A 24,410-nucleotide genomic window follows, 5' to 3' on the forward strand; every position below is an offset into this window, starting at 1 on the left:
TTAAAGCTGTGTTAGATCTGCTGAGATGAATAATGGTTCGCTATTGCACGATATTTCATCCGGAAATATAATCTCAGCCACAGTGTTACCATAGAGAGCCTGATGATGGCATAATGGTACGCCGAAACTAGTTACCTCTGAAACAAATCAGATAAAATACAGCTTTTGGTTTATTTATTGCTAGTTATGTTTCAGGTTAGTTTCTGTGATATTTCTTGTGCCTTGTATGTGCATATGCGGGCTGAGGTTTATGTACAAAGGTCATGTTTATGGCAGTATTAAGAAGGCAAACACCCATAATCAATCAAAACTGAAGCTACTGCTCTTATTGTTATGGTATTTATAACAAATATTTGATCTTTTAGGCAGTATATTTCGGAAGTTGCATGGCACAGGCACTTTTTCATGCTGTTATTTTTTTTATTATGATGCAAAAAGAATTTTAATCTGAGCCTTTATTAATAATTTATTGCTGAGTTAATATTTTATCTTCGAAATATTCTGTCTATGAATCCGGTGGTAGTGGGTGGTTGATCTTATAAAGTCAAATCTGTATCTGTGCGATGCTATTTATGCATGTCATCAATAAATGTGAAAGTCAATCAGACGATTCTACCCTTTAATCCTGAGGGCCCAACAGCTTGTACTACTGGCACTGAAAATGCTTCACCCACCATTGCTGCAGAAACGCTGTAAAAACGCCAAACGAACAGACGACAGGACAAGAAGTGGACGCGAAAGCATCTGCAGTTTTGTATGTTGGGTATGTTTCTGGATGCCGAGAATGGTTTTTATCCTTTCATTATTTTGATCAGCATATATTCGTTTCAATAAAAATACGTGATTAGACTTTACTTTGTGGACACTCCTGATTATGTGCTTACCCTAGCTTAGCCCGTCAGCAAAATGCTTGTCTCACAGAGAGTTAAGCGTCTTTATAGCAAAGACACGCTGTAGAAACCTTCTAAGACTCGGTACAAACTGGCTGTCATAAAGAAATAAATAGAGAGCAAAAAGTGACATTTATTTCGATTTTGACATTTAATTTCAGTAACATGACACGTTTAGCGTCAGCACCAGCTGTTAGAGAAAGATAGGCGGTGAAATTACAATAAATAAGAACATCTAAGATTGAGGCAGATGGGCTGCAAAGTATGCTGGTGTAGTAAACCTTCAGCTGTTGCGTTGAGAGTCGTCCCCGTGAAAGGTGGTATTTACGATGCCCTTGTCGTTCTTCACTGAGAATCCGTTTTCTGGAACAATAATAGGTATCTGAGTACAGAAATTACTGTTTTTACTAAATAAAAGATGTTCACAGTTAATTGGAGATATAGTGTTGTAAGTGCGCTGCAACATTACTGTGGCATCCAACCTCTAAGGGAATAAATTAAATATACCCCTTAATAAATATCTTAGAGCCATCCTGTACATCAATTTATATGGTTATTGATTTACTATTCTAATCCACTTCAGAAGTTAATTTATATTAATTACATTAATTGGCTGTAAAAGTTGCACTTAGAGCGACATTTCTAGTTACTATAAAATAAAATAAAAGATGCATGAGCTGTAGAAACATAATCAAAATATAATTCCTCTATCATCATCATCATTTAAGACTGATTTTGCCTTTCAGCGTTCAGTCTGGAGCATAGCCCCCCTTATAAAATTCCTCCATGATCCCCTATTCAGTGCTAACATTGGTGCCTCTTCTGATGTTAAACCTATTACTTCAAAATCATTCTTAACCGAATCCAGGTACCTTCTCCTTGGTCTGCCCCGACTCCTCCTACCCTCTACTGCTGAATCCATGACTCTCTTGGGTAACCTTGCTTCTCCCATGCGTGTAACATGACCCCACCATCTAAGCCTGTTCGCCCTGACTGCTACATCTATAGAGTTCATTCCCAGTTTTTCTTTGTTTTCCTCATTGTGGACACCCTCCTGCCATTGTTCCCATCTACTAGTACCTGCAATCATCCTAGCTACTTTCATATCCGTAACCTCAACCTTGTTGATAAGGTAACCTGAATCCACCCAGCTTTCGCTCCCATACAACAAAGTTGGTCGAAAGATTGAACGGTGCACAGATAACTTAGTCTTGGTACTGACTTCCTTCTTGCAGAAGAGAGTAGATCGTAGCTGAGCGCTCACTGCATTAGCTTTGCTACACCTCGCTTCCAGTTCTTTCACTATGTTGCCATCCTGTGAGAATATGCATCCTAAGTACTTGAAACCGTCCACCTGTTCTAACTTTGCTCCTCCTATTTGGAACTCAATCCGTTTATATTTCTTTCCCACTGACATTACTTTCGTTTTGGAGATGCTAATCATCATACCATAGTCCTTACATTTCCGATCTAGCTCTGAAATATTAATTTTCAAACTTTCAATCGAATCTGCCATCACAACTAAGTCATCCGCATATGCAAGACTGCTTATTTTGTGTTCACATATCTTAATCTCACCCAGCCAGTCTATTGTTTTCAACATATGGTCCATAAATAATATGAACAACAGTGGAGACAGGTTGCAGCCTTGTCTTACCCCTGAAACTACTCTGAACCATGAACTCAATTTACCGTCAACTCTAACTGCTGCCTGACTATCCATGTAAAGACCTTTAATTGTTTGCAAAAGTTTGCCTCCTATTCCATAATCTCGTAGAACAGACGATAACTTCCCCCTAGGAACCCGGTCATATGCCTTTTCTAGATCTATAAAGCGTAGATACAATTTCCTGTTCCACTCAAAGCACTTCTCCATTATTTACCGTAAGCTAAAGATCTGGTCCTGACAACCTCTAAGAGGCCTAAACCCACACTGATTTTCTTCCAATTGGTCCTCAACTAATACTCGCAGTTTCCTTTCAACAAAACCTGAGAAGATTTTACCCACAACGCTGATTAAAGAGATACCTCTGTAGTTGTTACAATATTTTCTGTTTCCATGTTTAAAGATTGGTGTGATTACTGTTTTTGTCCAGTCTGATCGAACCTGTCCCGACTCCCAGGCCATTTCAATTATCCTGTGTAGCCATTTAAGACCTGACATTCCACTGTATTTGATGAGTTCCGACTTAATTTCATCCACCCCAGCTGCTTTATTGCACTGCAATCTATTGACCATTTTCTCCACTTCCTCAAATGTGATCCTATTTCTATCATCATTCCTATCCCATTTTACCTCGAAATCTGAAACATTACTGACCGCATTTTCACCTACATTGAGCAACTCTTCAAAATATTCCCTCCATCTGCCCAAGGCATCCACTGGATTCACCAGCAGTTTTCCTGACCTGTCCAAAAAACTTGTCATTTCCTTCTTACCTCCCTTTCGAAGACGGCTAATTACACTCCAGAATGGTTTTCCAGCAACTTGACCCATAGTTTCCAACCTGTTTCCAAAGTCTTTCCAAGATTTCTTCTTGGATGCTGCAATTATCTGTTTGGCTTTTTTTCTTTCTTCAATATAACTTTCTCTGTCTACCTGAGTTCTAGTATGTAGCCATTTTTGATATGCCTTCTTTTTCCTTTTACAGGCTGCCTTGACTGTGTCATTCCACCAAGCTGTTTCCTTCATCCTACTTTTACACACTACTGTTCCAAGACATTCTTTAGCCACCTGTAGTACTGTGTCCCTGTACCTTGTCCATTTCTTTTCCAATGACTGTAATAGACTACATTCAACTAACTGGTACCTTTCTGAGATCGCTGTTATGTACTTGTGCCTGATTTCCTTATCCTGAAGTTTCTCCACTCTTATCCTCCTACATATGGAACTGACCTCCTGCACTTTCGGCCTCACAATCCCAATTTCACTGCAGATTAAGTAATGATCAGTGTCATCAAAGAATCCCCTGAATACACGTGTGTCCATCACAGCCTTCCTGAATTCCTGACCTGTTATTATATAGTCAGTGACAGATCTGGTTCCCCTGCCTTCCCAAGTATATCGGTGAATGTTATTATGTTTAAAAAAGGAGTTTGTGATTACTAAGCACACACTGGCACAGAAATCCAAGAGTTGTTGTCCGTTCCTGTTGGCCTCCATATCCTCTCCAAATTTACCCATAACCTTTTCATACCCTTCCGTTCGATTTCCAATCCTAGCGTTAAAATCACCCATGAGCAGAACACTGTCCTTGTCCTTTACTCTAACAACTACATCACTGAGTGCCTCATAAAAACTATCCATCTTATCTTGATCTGTCCCTTCACAATGCGAACATACTGACACAATCCTAATTTTCTTGCTAGACACTGTCAAATCTATCCACATCAGTCGTTCGTTTACATACCTTATTGCAACTACGCTGGGTTCCATTTCTTTCCTGATGTAAAGCCCTACACCCCATTATGCTATTCCTGCTTTGACTCCTGGCAGGTAGACCTTGTATTCTCCCACTTCCTCTTCTTTCACACCCCTTACTCGAATGTCACTAACAGCTAAAACGTCCAGCCCCATCTTACTTGCAGCCTCTGCCAGCTCTACCTTCTTCCCAGAGTAGCCCCCACTGATATTAATAGCTCCCCATCTCAGTACCATTTGTTTGCCAAGTCGTATCTTAGGAGTCCCTGGTTTGTCAGTTAGAGGTGGGACTCCGTCACCTCCAAAGGTCCGAGGCATTTTGCTCTGATTGTTGCCAGCATCATATTTAAAGTACCAGGGAAGCAGGTTGCTAGCCTTACTTGCCCCGGGTCCCATTGGGTTTTACCCCTAACGTCTGGGGGACTAACCGGTGCCGGCCGCGGTGGTCTCGCTGTTCTAGGTGCGCAGTCCGGAACCGTGCGACTGCTACGGTCGCAGGTTCGAATCCTGCCTCGGACATGGATGTGTGTGATGTCCTTAGGTTAGTTAGGTTTAAGTAGTTCTAAGTTCTAGGGGACTGATGACCACAGCAGTTGAGTCCCATAGTGCTCAGAGCCATTTGAACCAGTTGACTAACCGGTGGATTTGGCAGTCTTTGCCGTATGAGCATAAAGGTGACCACGACTCAGAATATGTCCGAGATGCCCAGCCTTATTCCAAGGTAACTGGTATCCCGACTGTCGGGACCACTTACTTGGCCACTCATACGTTGCCCGTGGTTCATGAACTAGGACATGACTACAGGAACCCACACCATTCCTCTAATAATTATAAAATTTATCTTATTCTCGAGCCTAGCTAAGTCGATTGTATGCATCCTTTACACAACATGCACAAAATAATTAATGTGTTTTCAATGCATTTTAAGTTCGAAAAGCAACGGTCAGTAAGCCCATCAATTAATAATCATCCCAAGGTCTCTTTTCTAGACGTTAGCTATTACTCTGAGATAGAAAGAACATTAGCAAATGGACTTTTGTTGTATAGCAGTTCATTACCAGGTGGTGCATGACTGAGGAGCTATAATACATAGCAGCACACGTGCCCTAGTAGGAATATCACTCACACTCTTCTCTGTCTTGGATCAGTTTATTTTTCCAGCATATACCACTCATACTTTTCATTTCGATTCTATTTTATTTTTTTTTTGTTCTCTACAGTTCTCTGGTTGACAAGTCTTTCACAGCACATACTTCTTTCTCGAAAACAGACAGATATACCAGTACATTAACTAAACTGAGGTGACAAAAGTCATGGAACAGCTATATGGACATTTACAGATGGCGGCAGCATCGCATATATACGGGATAAAAGGGCAGTGCATTGACAGAGATGTCATTTGTACTCCGACCGCACTACGGAAATTAATAGAATTTTAACGCGGAATAGTAATTTGAGCTAGACGCATGGGACATTCCATTTTGGAAATCGTTGGGGAATTCACTTTTCCGATATCCACATTGTCAGAGCATGCCAAGAGTACCAAATTTCAGGCATTACCTCTTACCACGGACAACGCAGTGGTCGACGGCCTTTAGTTAACGACGGAGAGCAGCGGCGTTTGCGTAGAGTTGTCAGTAATAACAGACAACTGACACTGCGTGAAATAACCGGAGATATCAATGTGGGCTGTACGACGAACGTATTCGTTAGGACAGCGCGGTGGCATGGGGCGTTAATGGACTACGGGAGCAGACGACCGACACGAGTGCCTTTGCTGACAGAACAACATCGCCTCTCCTGGGCTCATGACAATATCGATTGGACCCTAGACGACTGGAAAAGCATGGCCTGGTCGTGTGAGTCCCCATTGGAGTTGGTAAGAACTAATGGTAGGATTCGAGAGTGGCGCAGACCTCATGAAGCCAGGGACCCAAGTTGTCAACAAGGCACTGTGCAAGATGGTGTGGGCCGTGCTTACGTGAAATGGAATGGGTTATTCGGTCCAACTGAACCGATCATAGACTGAAAAATGGTTATGATCGGCTACATGGAGACCGTTTGAAGCCATTTATGAATTTCATGTTCCCAAACAACGACGGATTTTTTATGGAGGGCAACGAGCCACGTCACTGGACCAGAATGGTTCGTGATTGATTACATTCTGGACAATTCGAGCGAATGATGTGGTCACCCAGATCGCCCGAAATGGATCCAGTCGAACATTTATGGGACATAATAGAGAAGTCAGTTCGTGCGCAATACGCTGCACCGGAAACACTTTCACAATTCTGGGCGGCTATAGAGGTAGCATGGCTCAATATTTCTGCAGGGGACTTCCAACGACTTGTTGATTGCATGCCACGTCGATTTGCTGCTCTACGCAGGGGAAAAGGCGGCCCGACACGATATTAGGAGGTACCCCATGACTTTTGTCACCTCAGTGTATAGTCCTTACATATTTTTCTGCTGAGGTCACCACTCGGGCAGACCCAATAAAAAAAACTGCTTATTTTTCTTGGTTAATAGATACGCTGAAATAGAATGACAAAGAAAGAGATGATGGACGTTTAACTTAACGTTTTATAAAAGACTAGGAAATACTTGTATATTGTGTGGAAACCGTATACAACACGAATCTCTAGCATCCGCCTCAAGATGGACAGCTCAGCTGACACTGAAAGCTATAGCTTTATGAAATGGATGGAACTATAAACAAGGAAACTTCTTTATACGTTGAAATGAAGCAGCGTACAACTTCCATAACGGAGCACACTAATGTACGTGTGTACATACTAGTAAGTTCATTAGTACTTAAACGGCGGAAACTATCTCGTATCAAACATGTATCCATCATATACATTTCTCTTTTAATTTATATAACAGTGGCCCTCTATTTTCATACGTGCTTGGATACGTTGTCCGCTATTAGACAGTTTCACCACCGGCTGCTTTATGTCACATACCCCCTCGAACATTAAAGTATATGTGAATGTAGACTTTCCCGAAGTTTACTACTGACGGAATCTTTTCCACCTTCCATCCAAGTGGCTGCACTGAGATTCTGCGTTTCGATCGTCTTCCGGTGAAGCGTCGAGATTACGCAGGCGTTTGATATGCAAACCTAAGCGGTGGCTGACTCCATGAACAAGTTGAGCCACTTGCCCCTGGGACTGACAGTCTAATGTGGGCACTTCGACATCACACTAAAAACTGCACGGCTCCAACCTAAGCTCTTTTTCGATTATGCGGATGACACGTTCGTTGTGCGGGAACATAGCAGAGGGCCCTGAATGGGTCCCTGAACCACCTGAACAGCGTCCATCAAAACATACAGTTCATGTTAGAGCTACAACAGAATGGACTTCCATTCTTAGCCATTCTGATAAAAAGAAAAGCAGATGGTACCCTAGGTCATGCAGTCTACAGAAAGAAGACTCACATCGCCCTACATGCAACGAACTGCCATCATCTGGGGGAGCAGTACACTGTTCTATTAAGTCTAGTTCACAAGGCACGTGCCATTTGTGACAAAAGACAGCCTCGAACTGAGCTTCAATACCTTAAAGATATGTTTCGCCAAAATGGGAACAGCTAAACTCAGGTTAGACGTGTACTGAAGAAAACGAGTGAGCCATCAACAAAGAAAAGAAAGAGAAACTCACCTCCTTTATATTAGGCCTCTACCAGCCAAGATGATCTTGTCGGATCTGCACTCAGATAATACAAACATTTACGGTCCACATGGTCGCGTGTCTGCTAATTTCTCCGGAACTGATTCATACCATGAACGGTAGTATCTTTTTACGCCGTAGAAGAGTAGCAAAGCCTGCGCCAGAATTCATTACTGCTGACCCCTAACGCTAGTGAAGATACAGCGCTACAGTGGTGAAAACCGGACAAAAACGATGAATCGCTATCGGGTACCACTATCAATACATTCTACAGGCCCAGTCAATGACCACCATGGAGCGCTCTAATCTTGGCTAGCGCACGAAATACAGTAATAATATTGTATCTTTTTAAAATCCTTCCTATTTTTTACGATATACGCCCAGCCTGTGGTAGAAAAGCTACCTATCTACATGTTTCATCTACTGGTTTCGAAAAAGATCCAGACTCGAAAGCACAACAGATCTGTTTGTCTGTCTAACCATTCTGCTTGAACACGAAGGTGTTCCATCTCTTTCGCCAAACTTTCTGCGTCTGGGATGGAATAAGCCCTTTTTGCCAACGTCCGCACAGTGCGTTGGTACAATGGATGACAACTCGTTTCACGCAGATACTGATGCGTGTGCATAGGTTTTCGATAAACACTGTGTCACAGAGTACCATCGTCCTTTCTGTTGACCAATACGCCTGAAAACGAAGATATCCATCCGTTTCGATCTCAATCGCGAACTTGTTGCTGGGATGAACACAATTAAAATGATGGAGGCAATTTTACAGAGCGTCTGTTCCATATGGCCACACTATTAACGCACCATCGGTGTACCTCGAGAAACATTTGCTGTTGGTCTTCTGCGGCGTATAAAATGGCCGCCGTACGTGGTATGAATCAATTCGGGGCGAGATTAGCAAACAAGTTCTCACCTGAAGATAGTGGCCAGATGGACCGCGGAAATATTGTATCTAGATGATCGTATGATCAGGTTGCACACCCAACAAGAATGCCATCAGTTAATATGCCGGGGAGTCTAGGTACTTACAATTTTTTTACTATCCCCTTGAGTATATTCATAGGCTGCGATGTGTCCGATGGAGACCACTAGGAGGCCTGTGTCGACCCAAAATACGCAGCCATCTGTTCACGATTAATTTGGGCTCTAGATATCCATCACTAAATAAGATCACGAACTCCCCTGTCATCGTGGAACACGAAGAAGAAAACACCTGGAAATCAACCTGTCAGTGGAACTGTATTCTCTTCTCCGACGAGTGCACGATTTCTCTGGCGCATGATGATCGTTGTAGAAGAGTGTGGAGGCGGCCAGGTGCCGTTGCATGTCTCAGGCTTACAGACCCACGTGTTTAGCATGTAGATGGATCAGTTATGTTTTAGGTCAGTATCGTATACAGATGTCAGACGCCTCTCCCCACTGTAGAGGGTAATTTGAAGTATGTGAGGTATTGTGACAGGATCCTCCATGATATTCCTCATTTCTACAATCAACAATTCGGCGGCTGGTTTGTCTTCCAAGAGGACAATGCACGAGCGCCCCTTGTCCACCTTGTGAACATATTCTTCTATGCCACAGGAATCCACAGAATAGAAGTGGTCAGCAAATGATCCCTACTGAGCATACTTGGGACTAATTGAAGCTTTCAGCATGTAGTCGTAGGAGCTCTCCTCATGCATGGAAAGACCTCAAGGGGCCTGACAGCAAAGAGTGGAACAGAGCAGTAAGAAGGCCAGCAGAGTGGTGCTCTGTCAGAGGCAGCAGAAAACAGCCTCAAGCCCTCACCTGTGGGTGGGACGTTCCAAGGCTGCTCCTCGGAGGTGGTGAAGACGGCGTAGAGGACGTATCCTGCTACCAACACCGCCGCTGCCATGTAGAACACCATGTTCCACGTCGCCCGTGTCGGCTGTTGACATACGAGAAGAACGTAAGCACAGATACCCAGTAGCGACCATATTCAGAACATTCATCAATGTAAAGATTACAAAACAAATTTGTCATGATTCTAATTAAACATACAGAAATGCTGATATAAAAATTAGCGTATTTTCATAAGCTTCGAAATTTTTATGTTCTTCACAGCAAAAAATTTCGACTTCACTCCGTTACTAAAGCTACCCACTATGGACATGTCCGACAGAACAGACATGAGTCGAGATGAAGTGGCCGCTGTATAAATTGTATATGCAGTAGAGGAACAGAAAGTAAAGGGAAAAGGTGGGTGGGAAACTAGTGACATTCAGTCACACAGGATATTGTGGAAATGCAGTGGCGAAAGTCGAAAATTTGTGCCCAACAGGGACTCGAACCCAGATATGTTGCTTTCATGAGCAGTTACCTTGACTGGTTCGGTCATCCAGACACGGTCCCTGATCGACCCAAATTTCCAACTTATCCCATGCTTGTAATTCAGCGTCCCTCTTCCGTTAACAACCTATTCGCAAATTATTGATTCCCGTATGAGTTTGGAAAGGGGACGGTGGGAAATGTGACTTTCAGTCACACACAGTATCGTGGAAATGCAATGGCGAAATAAGAAACCTTGCACAGACCAAGTGTAGAAGTAAAAAAGTAATTAATTACATTTTTCCAGTAGCTAGCAGTAATTGAGACTGCCTATTTGTTCTTGTGCTTACCTGATTAGCGTATTATATTAGCCAAAAGGTATTTTCTGCACTTATAATCTTGGTCAGGTTATTATTGCTACAGCACCTAATTTAGGCCCAAACAGGAAGCTAAACTACCTGTTTCGCATGTTATTTTTTAGTCGCATATGCTTAGCCATGTAAACAACATTAGGGCACTTAATTTTAGAGTTCACAGTTCCGTTTTAGATGCCAATTTTGATGCATATACATGTGTGCGTTTGTGTGTGAAAAAAAAACATTACGATACTTGACGTAAATGTTGCTTTGTGATGACGCCGTATTATTGTGAACATTTTAGACTTTGAGAGAAGACTGTGAGACGTGCAAGCATCACTGAACAATTTAGAAATAGAAAATTTTTAATCAGTCCTTTCAGGCACAGAAGAAAATTGAAGCGCTAGTGTTCGAAATTTATGCACTTCTGTGATAACCGGAAGGTTTATAAAAGAAATATATTATAGTGTCAGACATTTTTGTTTGTACTTCTAAAAAGAATTGTGGGACATATTTGTATATATATGAGAACTGCGTAACCCGTGTATCTGTTGTTGTCTAATTGATATGTAAGTCCACAAAAACAGCTTCTGTTTGAAGCAAAGCATAAATTAACACCACACTGCTCACTCATGGTAAGTGTGATTTTCAAGATGTTTTGAAGCGCAATGAACACAATCACACCTCTTTTCCTCGCGTCTGATTTTATCATTCAGTTGTCTGGACTCTTTGGATTTCAACATGTATGAGATCTTTTGAGGTTTTTGCAGCTGTCGATAAATTCCTTTCTCGACTTGAATAATTGCCAGTTAGACTTCTTGCAATGTATTGTCTAAACTCTAAAGATGATAATGTTATTTCAATCCTTCTCCTGCTGCCAATTTTGGACGTATTACATACGAATTTTTCCCACCGATGTCAAGAAGAGCGAAGAAAATTCTCAGATAATACTTAATTTTTGCCTTTCTGTCAGTCTCGTAAGTCGCTTTCTTCCGATCCATGAGATTCACCCCTCCAATTCACTTGTTGTACTTTCTTATCATGAAGGGACACTGACATTTTCAGAAGACCCAGACTGACGCCTCGTCACAGCCGTACATAGTATTTGGGAATTAAAATTAGTCAGTAGATAAACTGGCTTGTTATACATCCTCTTCACGATTGTCAGTTCAATGCTACTAAAACAGTATGTACTACTTATTTTCATTTAAATGCCTGGAGGGAATGACTTATTGATCTTTCTACGGTTGGCGCTTGCTGTTCCACCCCTTCTCACACTTTCTAAAGCAAGGTAATACTGCCTAGCGGGAGAGTTAAAAAATATCTACATAAACTTCACATCCAAGTTCAGGAGCCGGCCGGAGTGGCCGAGCGGTTCTAGCCGCTGCAGTCTGGAACCGCGCTACCGCTACGGTCGCAGGTTCGAATCCTGCCTCGGGCATGGATGTGTGTGATGCCTTTAGGTTAGTTAGGTTTAAGTAGTTCTAAGTTCCAGGGGACTGATGACCTCAGAAGTTAAGTCCCATAGTGCTCAGAGCCATTTTTGAACCAAGTTGAGGAATAAATTTTGTCCGTTGTAGAACTGCTGACTCACTGAGGCCTACTTCAGAGCCTGCCGTTTTTCTGCCAGTGTATAAATCAAACTCACGTAGATAACCTGTTTCTTAATCTCATCTACACCTTACTTCGAAACCCCATTTGACTGGCTTTTTCAGGACTTTCTATGACAACATGTTCACTTCCATTTTCCATATATCCTTCTAGAAACATTTTATCGTCTACATCTAGTAACAGATTATCTTCATCATCACGTAGATAATCCGTTCCTAAATCACACCTGCAGCAATTTTGAAACACCGTTTGATTGACTTTTTCAGGGCCTTGTATGACTGATGTTCACTTCCATTTTTTTATATCTCCTTCCAGAAAAATTTTATCCTCCTCATCCAATAGCACATTATTTTCGTCATCACTATTGAAAACTTCCAAAATCTACATAACACTTTCATCAATGATAAAGAAACCTCTTTTTCTGGAGCACATGAGCTAAAAGAAGCTCGTAATTATACAAGTACAAGGTTTTTTTGCTTATATAAATAAAAGTGAAGGGAATATATTTACACACAGAAAATATGCCCTTTATATGTTTGTATGCTGTGGTTTTCATATCATCCGGCGAAATTTTAACTCAAAATTTAAATCTACATCCAAATCATCCAGTTCCTTCTCCCACCAGTAACTTGATAAATGAAAGGAAATTTTGTTCTAAAATTCTAATACATATAATTTTTTTTCCTTTAAACTATCACTTGAATGGCCTTCACAATTAACACAGTTTCTTATGGCAATTCTTATAGCTAAAAGCGTTTGTGAATTTTAAGTTTCCCCTTTATTTCCTACATACACTGTTGTTGGTGCAGTACACGTCTTCTGCCCAAAGTTTTTACAGAATTTCTTTATAGAAGTTTACAATTTTAATAAATGAGTGGTTTTTATACGTTTTTATTCCGTCAATTTTAAACTCTGCCAGCCACTTTTCTATTGCTAGATGCACAGTATTCAGTCCACCACATTTAGCTTCAATGAAACCATCTTTTTAACCAGATCCAAATGGGTAAGGAGCTTTATAAACAGAGTGTTTGTGTTACCTTTAATTAAATAAACTTTCCTAAATCTATTATTTTTTTCAGTACTCCATTGCTATTTATACCAAATGATAATATCGTAAGTTCTCCGCTTGTCAGCAGATTTTGGCATACACTGTGTTTAAAGTAAATTATAAACCTTGACTGCACCTCTGCAATGGCTTCTCTTACTTTCCAATAACAGTTCATGCTTTTCCACTGTGGTAACTGTCTTCGCCATATACTCCAGTTTTCGTTATTTCAGCTCGGCATACACATAACATACAAAATGTACCTGAAGGTCTAATTTCTGAAATAGGGCATGGCTTAAGTTTCTATGATACATTTATTCCTTTTCTTAAGCTCTATGGCTTAACGTTATTCACAGGCACCAGTCCTAATTCGGCAAAAATCTATATTTGATGGTATTGTGCAGAACAATGACCTAGACTGAGAAAAATATGTTTCTCTATCCTTAATGTAGCACTTCTGTATAACAAAAAACAATCGCTCCAGTTCGCAATGGCGCTTATTATTTAGTAACAGTTTGTTATAGATAGACGCTCCTCAGACCAGTATGTATCTCCATTGGTGACGTGTAGAGTTGTTGTATGGAGCTGCTGTACGTGCTAAGGACCGCCTGTCAATACACACACATCAAAAAAAAGTTTTGCATCACCTCAGTTCCGAGAGTTCCGGAACCTGTACAGAAAACTGGAATAGAGATCAACATAAACATCATTTCCGCCCTTTTTATTGCTCATGAAAACCACACATTGCATATTGTACCACCATACAGTGAGACCTTCAGAGGTGGTGGTCCATATTGCTGTACGCACCGTTACCTCTAATACACAGTAGCACGTCCTCTTGCATCGATGCTTGTCTGTATTGGCCGTGGCATACTATCCACAAGTTCATCAAGGCACTGTTGGCCTAGATTGTCCCACTCCTCAATGGCGATTCGCCGTAGATCCCTCAGAGTCGTTGGTGGGTCACGTCGTCCATAAACAGCCGTTTTCAATCAATCCTAGGCATGTACGATAGGGTTTATGCCTGGAGAACATTCTGGCCATTCTAGTTGATCGATGTCGTTATCCTGAAGGAACTTATTCACAAGATGTGCACCATGGGGAAGCGAATTGTCGTCCATGAAGACGAATGCCTCGCCAATATGCTGCCGATATGCATTATTGCTCAGAGGATGGTATTCACGTATCGAACATCCGTTAGGGCGCCTTCCATGACCACCATCGGCGTATGTCGGCCTGACATAATGTCACCCCGAAACGGCAGGGAGCCTCCACCTTGCTGCACTCGCTGGACAGTGTGTCTAAGGCATTCAGACTGACCGGGTTGCCTCCAAACACGTCTCCGACGATTGTCTGGTTGAAGGCACATGCGACACTCATCGGTGAAGAGTATGTGATGCCAATCCTGAGCGGTCCATTCGGCATGTTGTTGGGCCGGTCTCTACCGCTCTGCATGGTGTCGTGGTTGCAAAGATGGACCTCGCCATGGACGTCGGGAATGAAATTGCGCATCATGCAGCCTATTGCGCACTGTTTGAATCGTTACACGACGTCCTGTGGCTGCACGAAAAGCATTATTCAACATTGTAGTGTTGCTGTCAGGGTTCCTTCGAGCCATAATCCGTAGGTAATGGTCATCCACTGCAGGAGTAGCCCTTGGGCGGCCTGAGCGAGGCATGTCGTCGACAGTTCCTGCCTCTCTCTATCTCCTCCATGTCCAAACAACATCGCTTTGGTTCACTCCGACACACCTGGACACTTAGCTTGTTGAGAGCCCTTCCTGGCACAAAGTGACAATGTGGACGTGATCTAACCGCGGTATTAACCGTCTAGTCATGGTTGAACTACAGACAACACGAGCCGTGTACCTCCTTCCTGGTGGAATGAGTGGAACTGATCGGCTGTCTGACCCCCTCCGTGTAACAGGTGCTGCTCATGCATGGTTGTTTACATCTTTGGGTGGGTTTAGTGACTGTGTCTGTGTTAAAATATCCAGCCAACTTCCATCTTCAGGAGTTCTGGAAACCGGGACGATGCAAAACTTTTTATGATGTGTGTATGATCGCTGTTATTCCAGATATGATTTCAGAAATTATTAGCTCATTTTTAATACTTGTCTCGTCCCTATTGGAACAAACTGCAGAGCACTGTAAAATACAACACAACATTTATTCGTTAAGCTATTCAATAATTTACACCACATAGAAGTGATTGGGATAGAATACATATTGTAAATACTATGTGTTAGCATCTCATACACTGAAACAGACTACTACAGGTTGAGACACTCCACCGATTCTGTAGCTGTAAGCTGTAGCTTCCAGTCTTGTAATACCACGTTCTTTACCAAAGGAAAATGTAAGACTTCCGCATAGTCGCATATCTGGACACTTTATAAAATCAATAAGGTGATTATCGTTATCTTTGTTTATGCCTGGGCTTGTCAGTTGACAAATAATTTTCTTATTTTTCTTCACTCTACAACTGGAGCGCATGCATGTTAAACAGTCTATTCCAACTGCCTTATCATTATTTACAACCACTTTATTTCCTTGGTAATCTTCTTGAACACAGAAGTCATGGTTTGAGGTTAGGTAGTTAAGCTAAACTAAACTCCACCCGAACAGGCCATGAAGGCCCGATGGTACCGACCGGCCGCAGTGTCATCCTCATCCCACAGGCGTCACTGGATGCGGATATGGAGGAGCATGTGGTCAGCACACTGCTATCCCGGCCGTATATCAGTTTACTTGACCAGAGCCGCTACTTCTCAGTGAAGTAAATCCTCAGTTTGCCTGACAAGTGTTGAGTGCACCCAGCTGCAGACCAGAGGATCACCATTCCAAGTGATAGCCCAGTCTGACAGCACTAAACTTTGGTGATCTGACGGAAACTGGCGTTACCACTGTGCAAGGCCGTTGGCTGATGTTAGGTAGTTGCATATCTTTATTAAATCGTGTTACATGACTAGCTGGTTGTGGCAGAACCGCGAAGTAGCTGTGACAATACATAAGATACAGTGGACAACACCGGAAGTTCCATGAATCGAATGGCAGATTTGCAGTTGTCTATAAGGAGATAACAATGTCACACTGAATGTAAGTAAATGTAGTGTAAATTTCATAAGTCGGCCAAGAAATCCAATACTGTAAGATTACAATATTGATGAAAAATCAATAAAAACAGTAGCAACCGTAAAATACCAGGAAGTACCATCTGTACTGATGTAAAGTGAAATTACCACATAAAACACAAATTGGGAAAAATCTGATGACAGGTTAAGCTCCATTAGAAGAATCTTAAAGAAATGTAATCAGTCCACGAAAGAAAGGGCTTACAAAACATTTGTTTGACGTTGTTTGAGGTTTGCTCGTCAGTTTTGGGCCCTTACCAAGTTATATTAATAGAAGAGCTAGACAAGATCCAACACGGTGGAGCACACACGTGCTAAACAAACTCCAGTGGCAGATGCTACAAGAGGGGTCTTGTGTCCCACGGAGAGGTTTACAGTGACAAAGCTGAGGAAATAAGTTTTAGAAACAGTCAGGCGACATTTACTTCCTCCCACACGTATCTTGCAAAATGGCCACAACTACAAAATCTGAAGTATTAGCGTTAATGTGGGGGTGCATCGACAATCTTATTACTTCACACACCATTTTTGAATGGAAAAGGGACAGAAATTAGATGACAGAGGTAGCAGAAGTTCCATCTTTGTAACAAAATGTAAGTAATGGAGTTGTTTAAAATAATTTTTTTTCTACTGGCAGTCAGGATTTTCTTTTTAAACTATGGACTGCATAGCAAAGACAGGTGCATGATGTTTCTCTACTGCCAATCACGACTTTCTTTTGTAAATACGGACTATGTAGCAATGGCAGATCCATGATATCTTTTTTAAGAATACATCAGTGTAACCATCTTTCTCTGCAAAGGAAGTGACAGTATGGAAAAATAATATTTTTTTTCTAATTCTAGTCACTATTTTCTATTTAAATAGAGTGTGTGTTTCCATCGGTAGACACATTTCATCCTAAAAGCTAGTAATAGGTGTCCAAATAGTATGTGCACAATATCGCTCACACATCCCATTACAAGAGGGAAGCAAGTTTGTAGATGTAGACCACCAAAGTGAGACGCAAGCTCTAGGCGAAACCTGATATCAAAGTCAGCCATATTTCACTCTCGAGTAGCAGATGGAAAAAATGAACAATTCACGAATTAAGCACCGAGCCTTTCTGTATTCTTATACTAGATAGGCACTGTGTGCTGCCACCTCCTTAGAAGACGTTGTTATACAAAGTACTGCTGCTCTTTGTGTGTAATACTAAGAAATGTATAATTATTATTAACTTATGTTACTATAAAATGCACTATTGACAAAAGGATATACTCTTAATGGAACTGAAGATAACCGAGTTACACATCTTATCTCATTTGAAAAGTCGCTGCTGATGTCAGCCAGTGGATACAATAAAAATTATAATATTATTACAGGTCAAAAATCTGTCTGCATCTGTGCATAAAAAACTGGACAAGTGCGGGTAGGACTCGCACTGTGAGTGTTCCATACAAACTTAATTATGTATATAGATAACAATAATCATCATTTCTTGTGGCTCAATGACCTAGTGCAAGTCTTTTCTATTGGGCGCCGCTTCAGCGACTTACGTGTCCCTAAACTATCTGAGTTTTCTAATCGGGGAAACGGGACCTACTGTTTAACGTAGAATCCGAACCACATGTTGTTCATGACGAATCGTCACATCGTTGATAGGTGAAGGCTAGGGTGAAACGATCCAAAAATCCGTGATCCGAACGAGAGTCAATCTCTTGACCTATTAATCTCAAGACGCATACTTTTATGCTAGACCACCAGGTCCAACATGTATAGATACTGATGAGTGAGTCTCCAAGTCTCAAAATATGTGACAGATACGGCGGTATCTTTTGATTTCATTGACTTACAAGTTTAAATTTTTCACACCGCCAGGGGACTGTAGATCCCAGTACACGACATAATTTTTAACTTGTTACCCATACACGGTACTGGAAAAAAGTGGTCTTAACAGACAGCAAAGTGAGACTATAAGGATTCCTTATGTACTGACTGAACTAAACATGCTTGGAAAGAAAATGCTTCTGAGTGCCTGCTGCAGTATACTGGAAAACAAACTGTACAGTTAAGAAATTGTTTCTGTCTGCAAATTATGGGTAATGCAAAGAAAAAATGTGATAATAAGGTAAGAGCAATCCAAGGGACCTCATTTTGAAAAGGATTTTTCCATATAATCACAGATAGAAATGCCCCATTGCGGAAGGGCGGCTATTCAGTGGTCAACAATCACTTATGCCAACCTATGACTTCTTCAGACATGCACCAATAATTTCTTTAACAATATCAACTTTGTGGAAATTAATGGCACTGCAGTACTTGTACCATGGTTTTACAAAAAGTAATGCATAACATCGCTTCTAATAGAAGCAACTGTGGATAGTAATTATAGGTTTCTTGGTTTTGCTGTTCAGCTTAAACAAAGACCTTGAGCTAATTTAACTACTAACTGCACTCTTTAGTACAACAGGGGCAAGGTAGATCAAATGCTGGCATTTTCGTACGTTCGTCGCTGACTGACTGCCGTATCGTAGCCAAGGCTTCACAATGCTGCATTTTCGAACTACGGTAATTTGACAAATATTGCTCAAATCCACGTTCCTTAACCTGCCCTAACGTTATTTTCAGTTTCTTTCCCGAAGGCAGTACACTGTGAGCTAGGTGCTACGCTATTCCTACTTAACACAAGTGATGGTGACGTGACGTACATTTGCATTTGTGACGGCTCCAACGATGTACGGGACGATGATGCCCGATATGTTGGCGAAGGTGTTGACGAAACCGACGATGGTGCCAGCGTAGTTGGGCGCTATGGCCTGCATGTTCATGTAGATGCCGGTGCAGTGAGAGGCCATGCAGAAGCCGCTCAGCGCCAGCATCGCCACGATAGCGGCCGAGTCGCAGCCCACCAGCGCCACCGCCACCAGCGCCACCGCGGGAACCAACAGACCTGCGTGCAGTAGGCCGCTGTAGCTGGCTCCGCTCTTCTGCCAGCTACTTGACACAGCATGCAGAGTCGCAGTACAAGTGAACTGGCGGTGAGTATGATTACTTAATTGTACACTGTAGATGGCCCCTTCATAGTTACTTCATTCACCGCTTCCAATTGCTAAATTATAAACTTCTCTACCCAAAAAATTTAGCCTTCTATGTAAAAAGGTACAAGCCTATCCTGACATAACTAGTGCACAGTAGAACTGTCATACTAATCTTCAGCTGGGGTTTTCCCCAAATGCAACGTATTTTTTTCTTTACCCAAACAAGTGTGGACACTTACGTGTCATCTTGATTGATGATGATGATGAGGTCCCATACCCCACGACAGAGCGTAGGGAAACAATGCGGGAGACCCGCACCGCCATACTAGGCAAGGTCCTAGTAGAGGTGGTTTGCCATTGCCTTCCTCCAACCGTAATGAGGATGAATAATGATGATGAAGACGACACAACAACATCCAGTCACCTCGAGGCAGAGGAAATCCCTGATCCCGCCGGGAATCGAACGTGGGACCCCATGCTCGGGAAGCGAGAATGCTACCGCGAGACCACAAGCACCGGACCATCTTGATTAGATCCTATGTAACTCTGCAAGCTTCCGTGGTCGTTGTCACTGAAGTTAAAATCTTATGAGTTATTAGGTCGCGACATGTTTCTTCTAAAATGTTCGACGTTTCGAACCCTCTGCTGGGATCTTCCTCAGGATCTTTTGGACACCAAAAGATCCTGAGGAAGATCCCAGCAGAGGGGTCGAAACATCGAACATTTTAGAAGAAACATGTCGCGACCTAATAACCCAGAAGATTTTAACTTGATTAGATCCTGTTTTATTTCTGTAAGATACTAGATTGTTACATAAGTTCGCAGCGTTTTTCAGTAAGTTTAATAAACACGACTGATACACTTATCAGCCAGAACATTATGACCACCTACCTAATAGCCAGTATAACCACCTTTGGAATGGATGACAGCGGCGATGCGTCGTGGCATAGAAGCAATGAAGCTTTGTTAGGTCGCCAGAAGGAGTTGGCATCACATCTGCACACTAAGGGCACCTAATTCCCATAAAATCTGGGGAAGGGTCGATGCACTCTGACGCCAGATTCAACACATCACAGATCTGTTCAATCGGGTTCAGATCCGGCGAGTTGGGGGACCAGCACATCAAATGGAACTCACTAATGTGTTCCTGGAACCAGTCCACCACACTGCTCGCCTCATGACATGACATACTATCTTGTTCAAAAATGTCACTGCCGTTGGGAAACCTGATCTTCAAGCAGGAGTGTACGTAGTCTGCAACCAGTATACGATAGTCCTTGGCCGTTATGGTGCACTGCACGAGTTCAACTGGACCCATGAAAGCCCACGTGAATGTTCACCAGAACATAATGGTGCCACCGCCAGCTTTTCTCCGACCCACAGTACAGGTGTCAAGGAGCTGTTCCTCTGGAAGACGACGGATTCGCGCCCTTCTAATCGACATGACGAAGAAGCTATTGGGATTCATCAGATCATGCAACCTTTTGCCATTGCACAAACGTCCAGTTTCGATGGTCACGTGCCCATTTCAGTCGTAATTGCCGATGTCATGGTGTTGACACTGACACTAGCATGGATCATCGGCTGTGGAGGCCCATCGTTAGGACTGTTCGGTGCGCTGTGTGTCCTGACACAATTTTACTCTGCCGAGCATTAAAATCTGATCTTAGTTTTGTCACAGTTCACCACCTGTCCTGTTTTACCAGTCTACTCAGCTTACGACGTCAGACATCTGTAACGAGGGGTGGCCGCCCCACCCCACGAAATCTGGACCTTGGTTCACCTTGGTTTCGACACGCCTGTTGAAGACACTCACCACAGCACTCCTCAAACATTCGACAAGTCGAGCAATTTCCGAAATGCTCGTGCCGAGCCTCCAGGCCATCACAATCTACCCTGGTCAAACTCAGGTAGATGGCGCTCCTTCGCCATTCTACACACGGCAGCACGCTCACCGATACCTCATGCACCGTGCATGTGTCTGACTAGCGGTCATACTTGCCAGGTGACGCTGCTATCGCTTGGACGGGCTTGTATCAATAGTAGGTCGGTAGTCATAATGTTCTGACTAATTAGTGTGCACATAACAGAGACTTTAGTCATCAATAGCATATTCTCCTTCACTATTTACAACATTCTGCCAAAGCTAGGTAACTTCTCGATTCCACGACCGTAGAATCACGTGGTTTTGAAGTGAAGAACACGGCGAGCCATGTTCGGTGCACATTTTCATCTCGAAAGAAAATTCCTTGAAAGTTGTTCGACAGAGGGCGGAAAAGATGGAAGTCTGAGAGCGAAATCTGGGTGCGGAATGACTTCCCAACCCGATTCCTGTATAGAGTTTTTTGTCACTCTATCAGAATGCAGGCCGGCTTTATTGTGGAGCAGCTTCACCCAATGCAGTCTTCCTGGTCGTTGTTCTTGGATTGCATCTGCGAGACGTCTCACTTGCTGACAATAAATGTCAGCAGTGATGGTCACAACTCAGGGAAGCAATTCGTGGTATACTACACTGTCGCTGTTCCATCATATCCATAACATTGCCTTTCTGGCTGAGCTCAGGATTTTGTATGGGGACTTCTGCTTTGTTTGGGCTCAACCATTCCATTAATTTTCTTATGTTAGCATAAATACACCATTTCTCGTCACGAGTAACGATACAGTATATGAATGGTCGGTGTAGTTCATGACCGAGCTGATGAGCAAGCAGTGATGCACATATGGCTACCCGCTGATTTTTGTGATTCTTGGTTTAGCGCAAGCAGTAGCCACACATCCGATTTTTGGGCCTTCCCCAGTGCATGCAAATATCGCACGATGGTGAAATAACCACAGTTCATCACATTTGCCAATTCTCAAGTAGGCTGACGTGGATCGTTGTGGATTGACATAGAAACCATTCGGATCGCATCTCCAGAAATTTTGAGAGCCACTTTCATAGACTGCAACCTACGTATTCAGGGCCTGCTGCCGCTGGGTGAAAATGTTAATGTATAAAGGCGCGTATTCGCGCCGCCGATACTTGGCGCATCCCCCGAAGACGTATCCAAGCGCTGAACAATTCCCGTATATCGGAAGCAACTGTAGGAACGCAACATTTTATAGTTAATGTATTTGGACAAGGAAGTTCGTACGGCACTTATGCGCATATCGTCAGAAAATAATTTAATTCCATGGGTTACAACACTTCTGCAGCCGCATTTCATTGTCATCCCGAACCAATAAGTTCAGAAAACAAAAGACGTACCTTATGTTCTGTCAACAAGTAGTTCATTAGCAATAAGGTTGTAAGATTATGGCAAATACTGATTAACATATCACGAAATTACACTCGAATAACCGTTGTTTTCTGTGGTTCATTCGCGTTCAAGAACTTAATATCCGTGCAAAGTATGGAAACTTCTTTTGTTTCTGTTGTAGAAAGAACCGTCACAAATTCATTTGCACCAAAACTGAAAGTTGTGTCTCACACATAGCTCCCACAAATTCTACCTCGGTTGACAATGTGTTCCAGTGTATTTGAGTTTGAAATATACTGATGGAAAAAAAATCGCAATACCAAGAAGGGGTTGTGCGACATAAAATAAAGTTGGTAGTCGTGTTTCTATATCTGATGCATGATGTCTATTCAAATTTTGCACCAGTCGCGTAAGACAGGCGCTAGTAGCCATATTATGAGAATGCAAGTCAGGTTTGCTTTAAATATACCTTCTAATGGTCGTGAGCGTTTGTTGCATTTGAGACTGGACGTGGTGGGTTGATGGTCGTCAAGACTGCCTTTGAGGCGACAAAGACGCCATTATCAACACCTCACAGAGTTTGATTGGGGTCGTGTAATATGGCTACGAGAAGTTGGATGTTCCGATTCTGCAGACAGACTTGGCAGGAATGTAGCCAGCGTACATCATTGCTGGTAGCGGGACTCACGAGAATGTACGGTCTCAAGAAAACTGGACTCCGAGCGGCCACTTGGCACTACCGAGAGGGTATTCGACGTACGGGTCTGAGGTATCGTGCCGCATCTGCAGCAGCAGTTTGAGAAGAAGTTAGCAACACAGTGACCCAACGAATTGTTACAAAACGGTTACGTCAAGGACAGCTTCGAGACAGACACCCTGTAGCGTGCTTTCCACTGACCCCAATCCACCGCGATTTGGGACTTCAGCTAGTTGGAGGGCAGGGTGGTGGTGTGTTGTATTTTCTGACGGAAGCAGAATCTGCTTCGGTATCAGTGATGGCAGTGCATTGGTTCCAAGGAAAGTAGTTGAGGGCCTGCAACCAACCACTCTGCATGCTAGACACACGGGACTACACCAGGAGTAATGGTCTGGAGTGCAATTTCGTATGACTGCAGGAGCACTCCCGTGGTTATCCCATGCACCCTGCCCGCGTATTTGTAACAGTCTGGCGATTCAGCCTGTTCTGCTGCCATTCATGAACAACATTCCATGCGGAGTTTTCCAGCACATGACGCTCCTCCACATACCGCTTTTGTAACCCATCATTACCTACAGAGTGAGGACATGTTGTCCTGGCGTTCTTGATCACCAGATCAGTTTCCAGTCGAGAACATACGAGACATCATCGGACGACAACTCCAGCGTCATCCACAAACAGCATTGACCGTCCCTGTATTGACGGACCAAGTGTAGCAGGCACGGAATTCCATCCCACAAACTGATATCTGACGTATGTGCAGCACAATTCATGCTCTTTTGGATGCTTGCGTTCAACATTCTGGCGGTCGCACCGTTTACTAAGGCACATTTGCAATGGCTTATCTCGCGCATTGTTGTTGCAATGTTTATCAGTTTAATTATTACTTTAATATGTTACCTAGACAAATGTATCCCGAAAGTTCATTACTCTACATTAATTATTTTTTGATGATTCGTTTTTTTTTTTTTTTTTTTTTTTTTTTTTTTTTTTTTTTTTTTTTTACTGCAGCTCGTGGTCGTGCGGTAGCGT

The 24,410-nt window shown here is 42.6% G+C and overlaps 1 protein-coding gene across 1 annotated transcript in view; it reads right to left on the bottom strand.

Moving 5' to 3' along the window:
• Positions 1 to 1,173: 1,173 nt before the first annotated feature.
• Positions 1,174 to 24,410, bottom strand: part of LOC124788619 (sialin-like) — a 79,125-nt gene continuing 55,888 nt past the window's right edge. The window contains exons 7-9 of the mRNA XM_047255888.1: positions 19,113 to 19,436; positions 9,777 to 9,897; positions 1,174 to 1,253 (exon numbers count right to left, since the gene is read on the bottom strand). Coding sequence (XP_047111844.1) covers positions 1,174 to 1,253; positions 9,777 to 9,897; positions 19,113 to 19,436 — 525 coding nt within the window. The remainder of the gene's footprint in view (positions 1,254 to 9,776; positions 9,898 to 19,112; positions 19,437 to 24,410) is intronic.

The sequence above is a fragment of the Schistocerca piceifrons genome, chromosome 3 (genome assembly GCF_021461385.2).
Source record: "Schistocerca piceifrons isolate TAMUIC-IGC-003096 chromosome 3, iqSchPice1.1, whole genome shotgun sequence".
Classification (NCBI taxonomy): Eukaryota; Metazoa; Arthropoda; class Insecta; order Orthoptera; family Acrididae; genus Schistocerca; species Schistocerca piceifrons.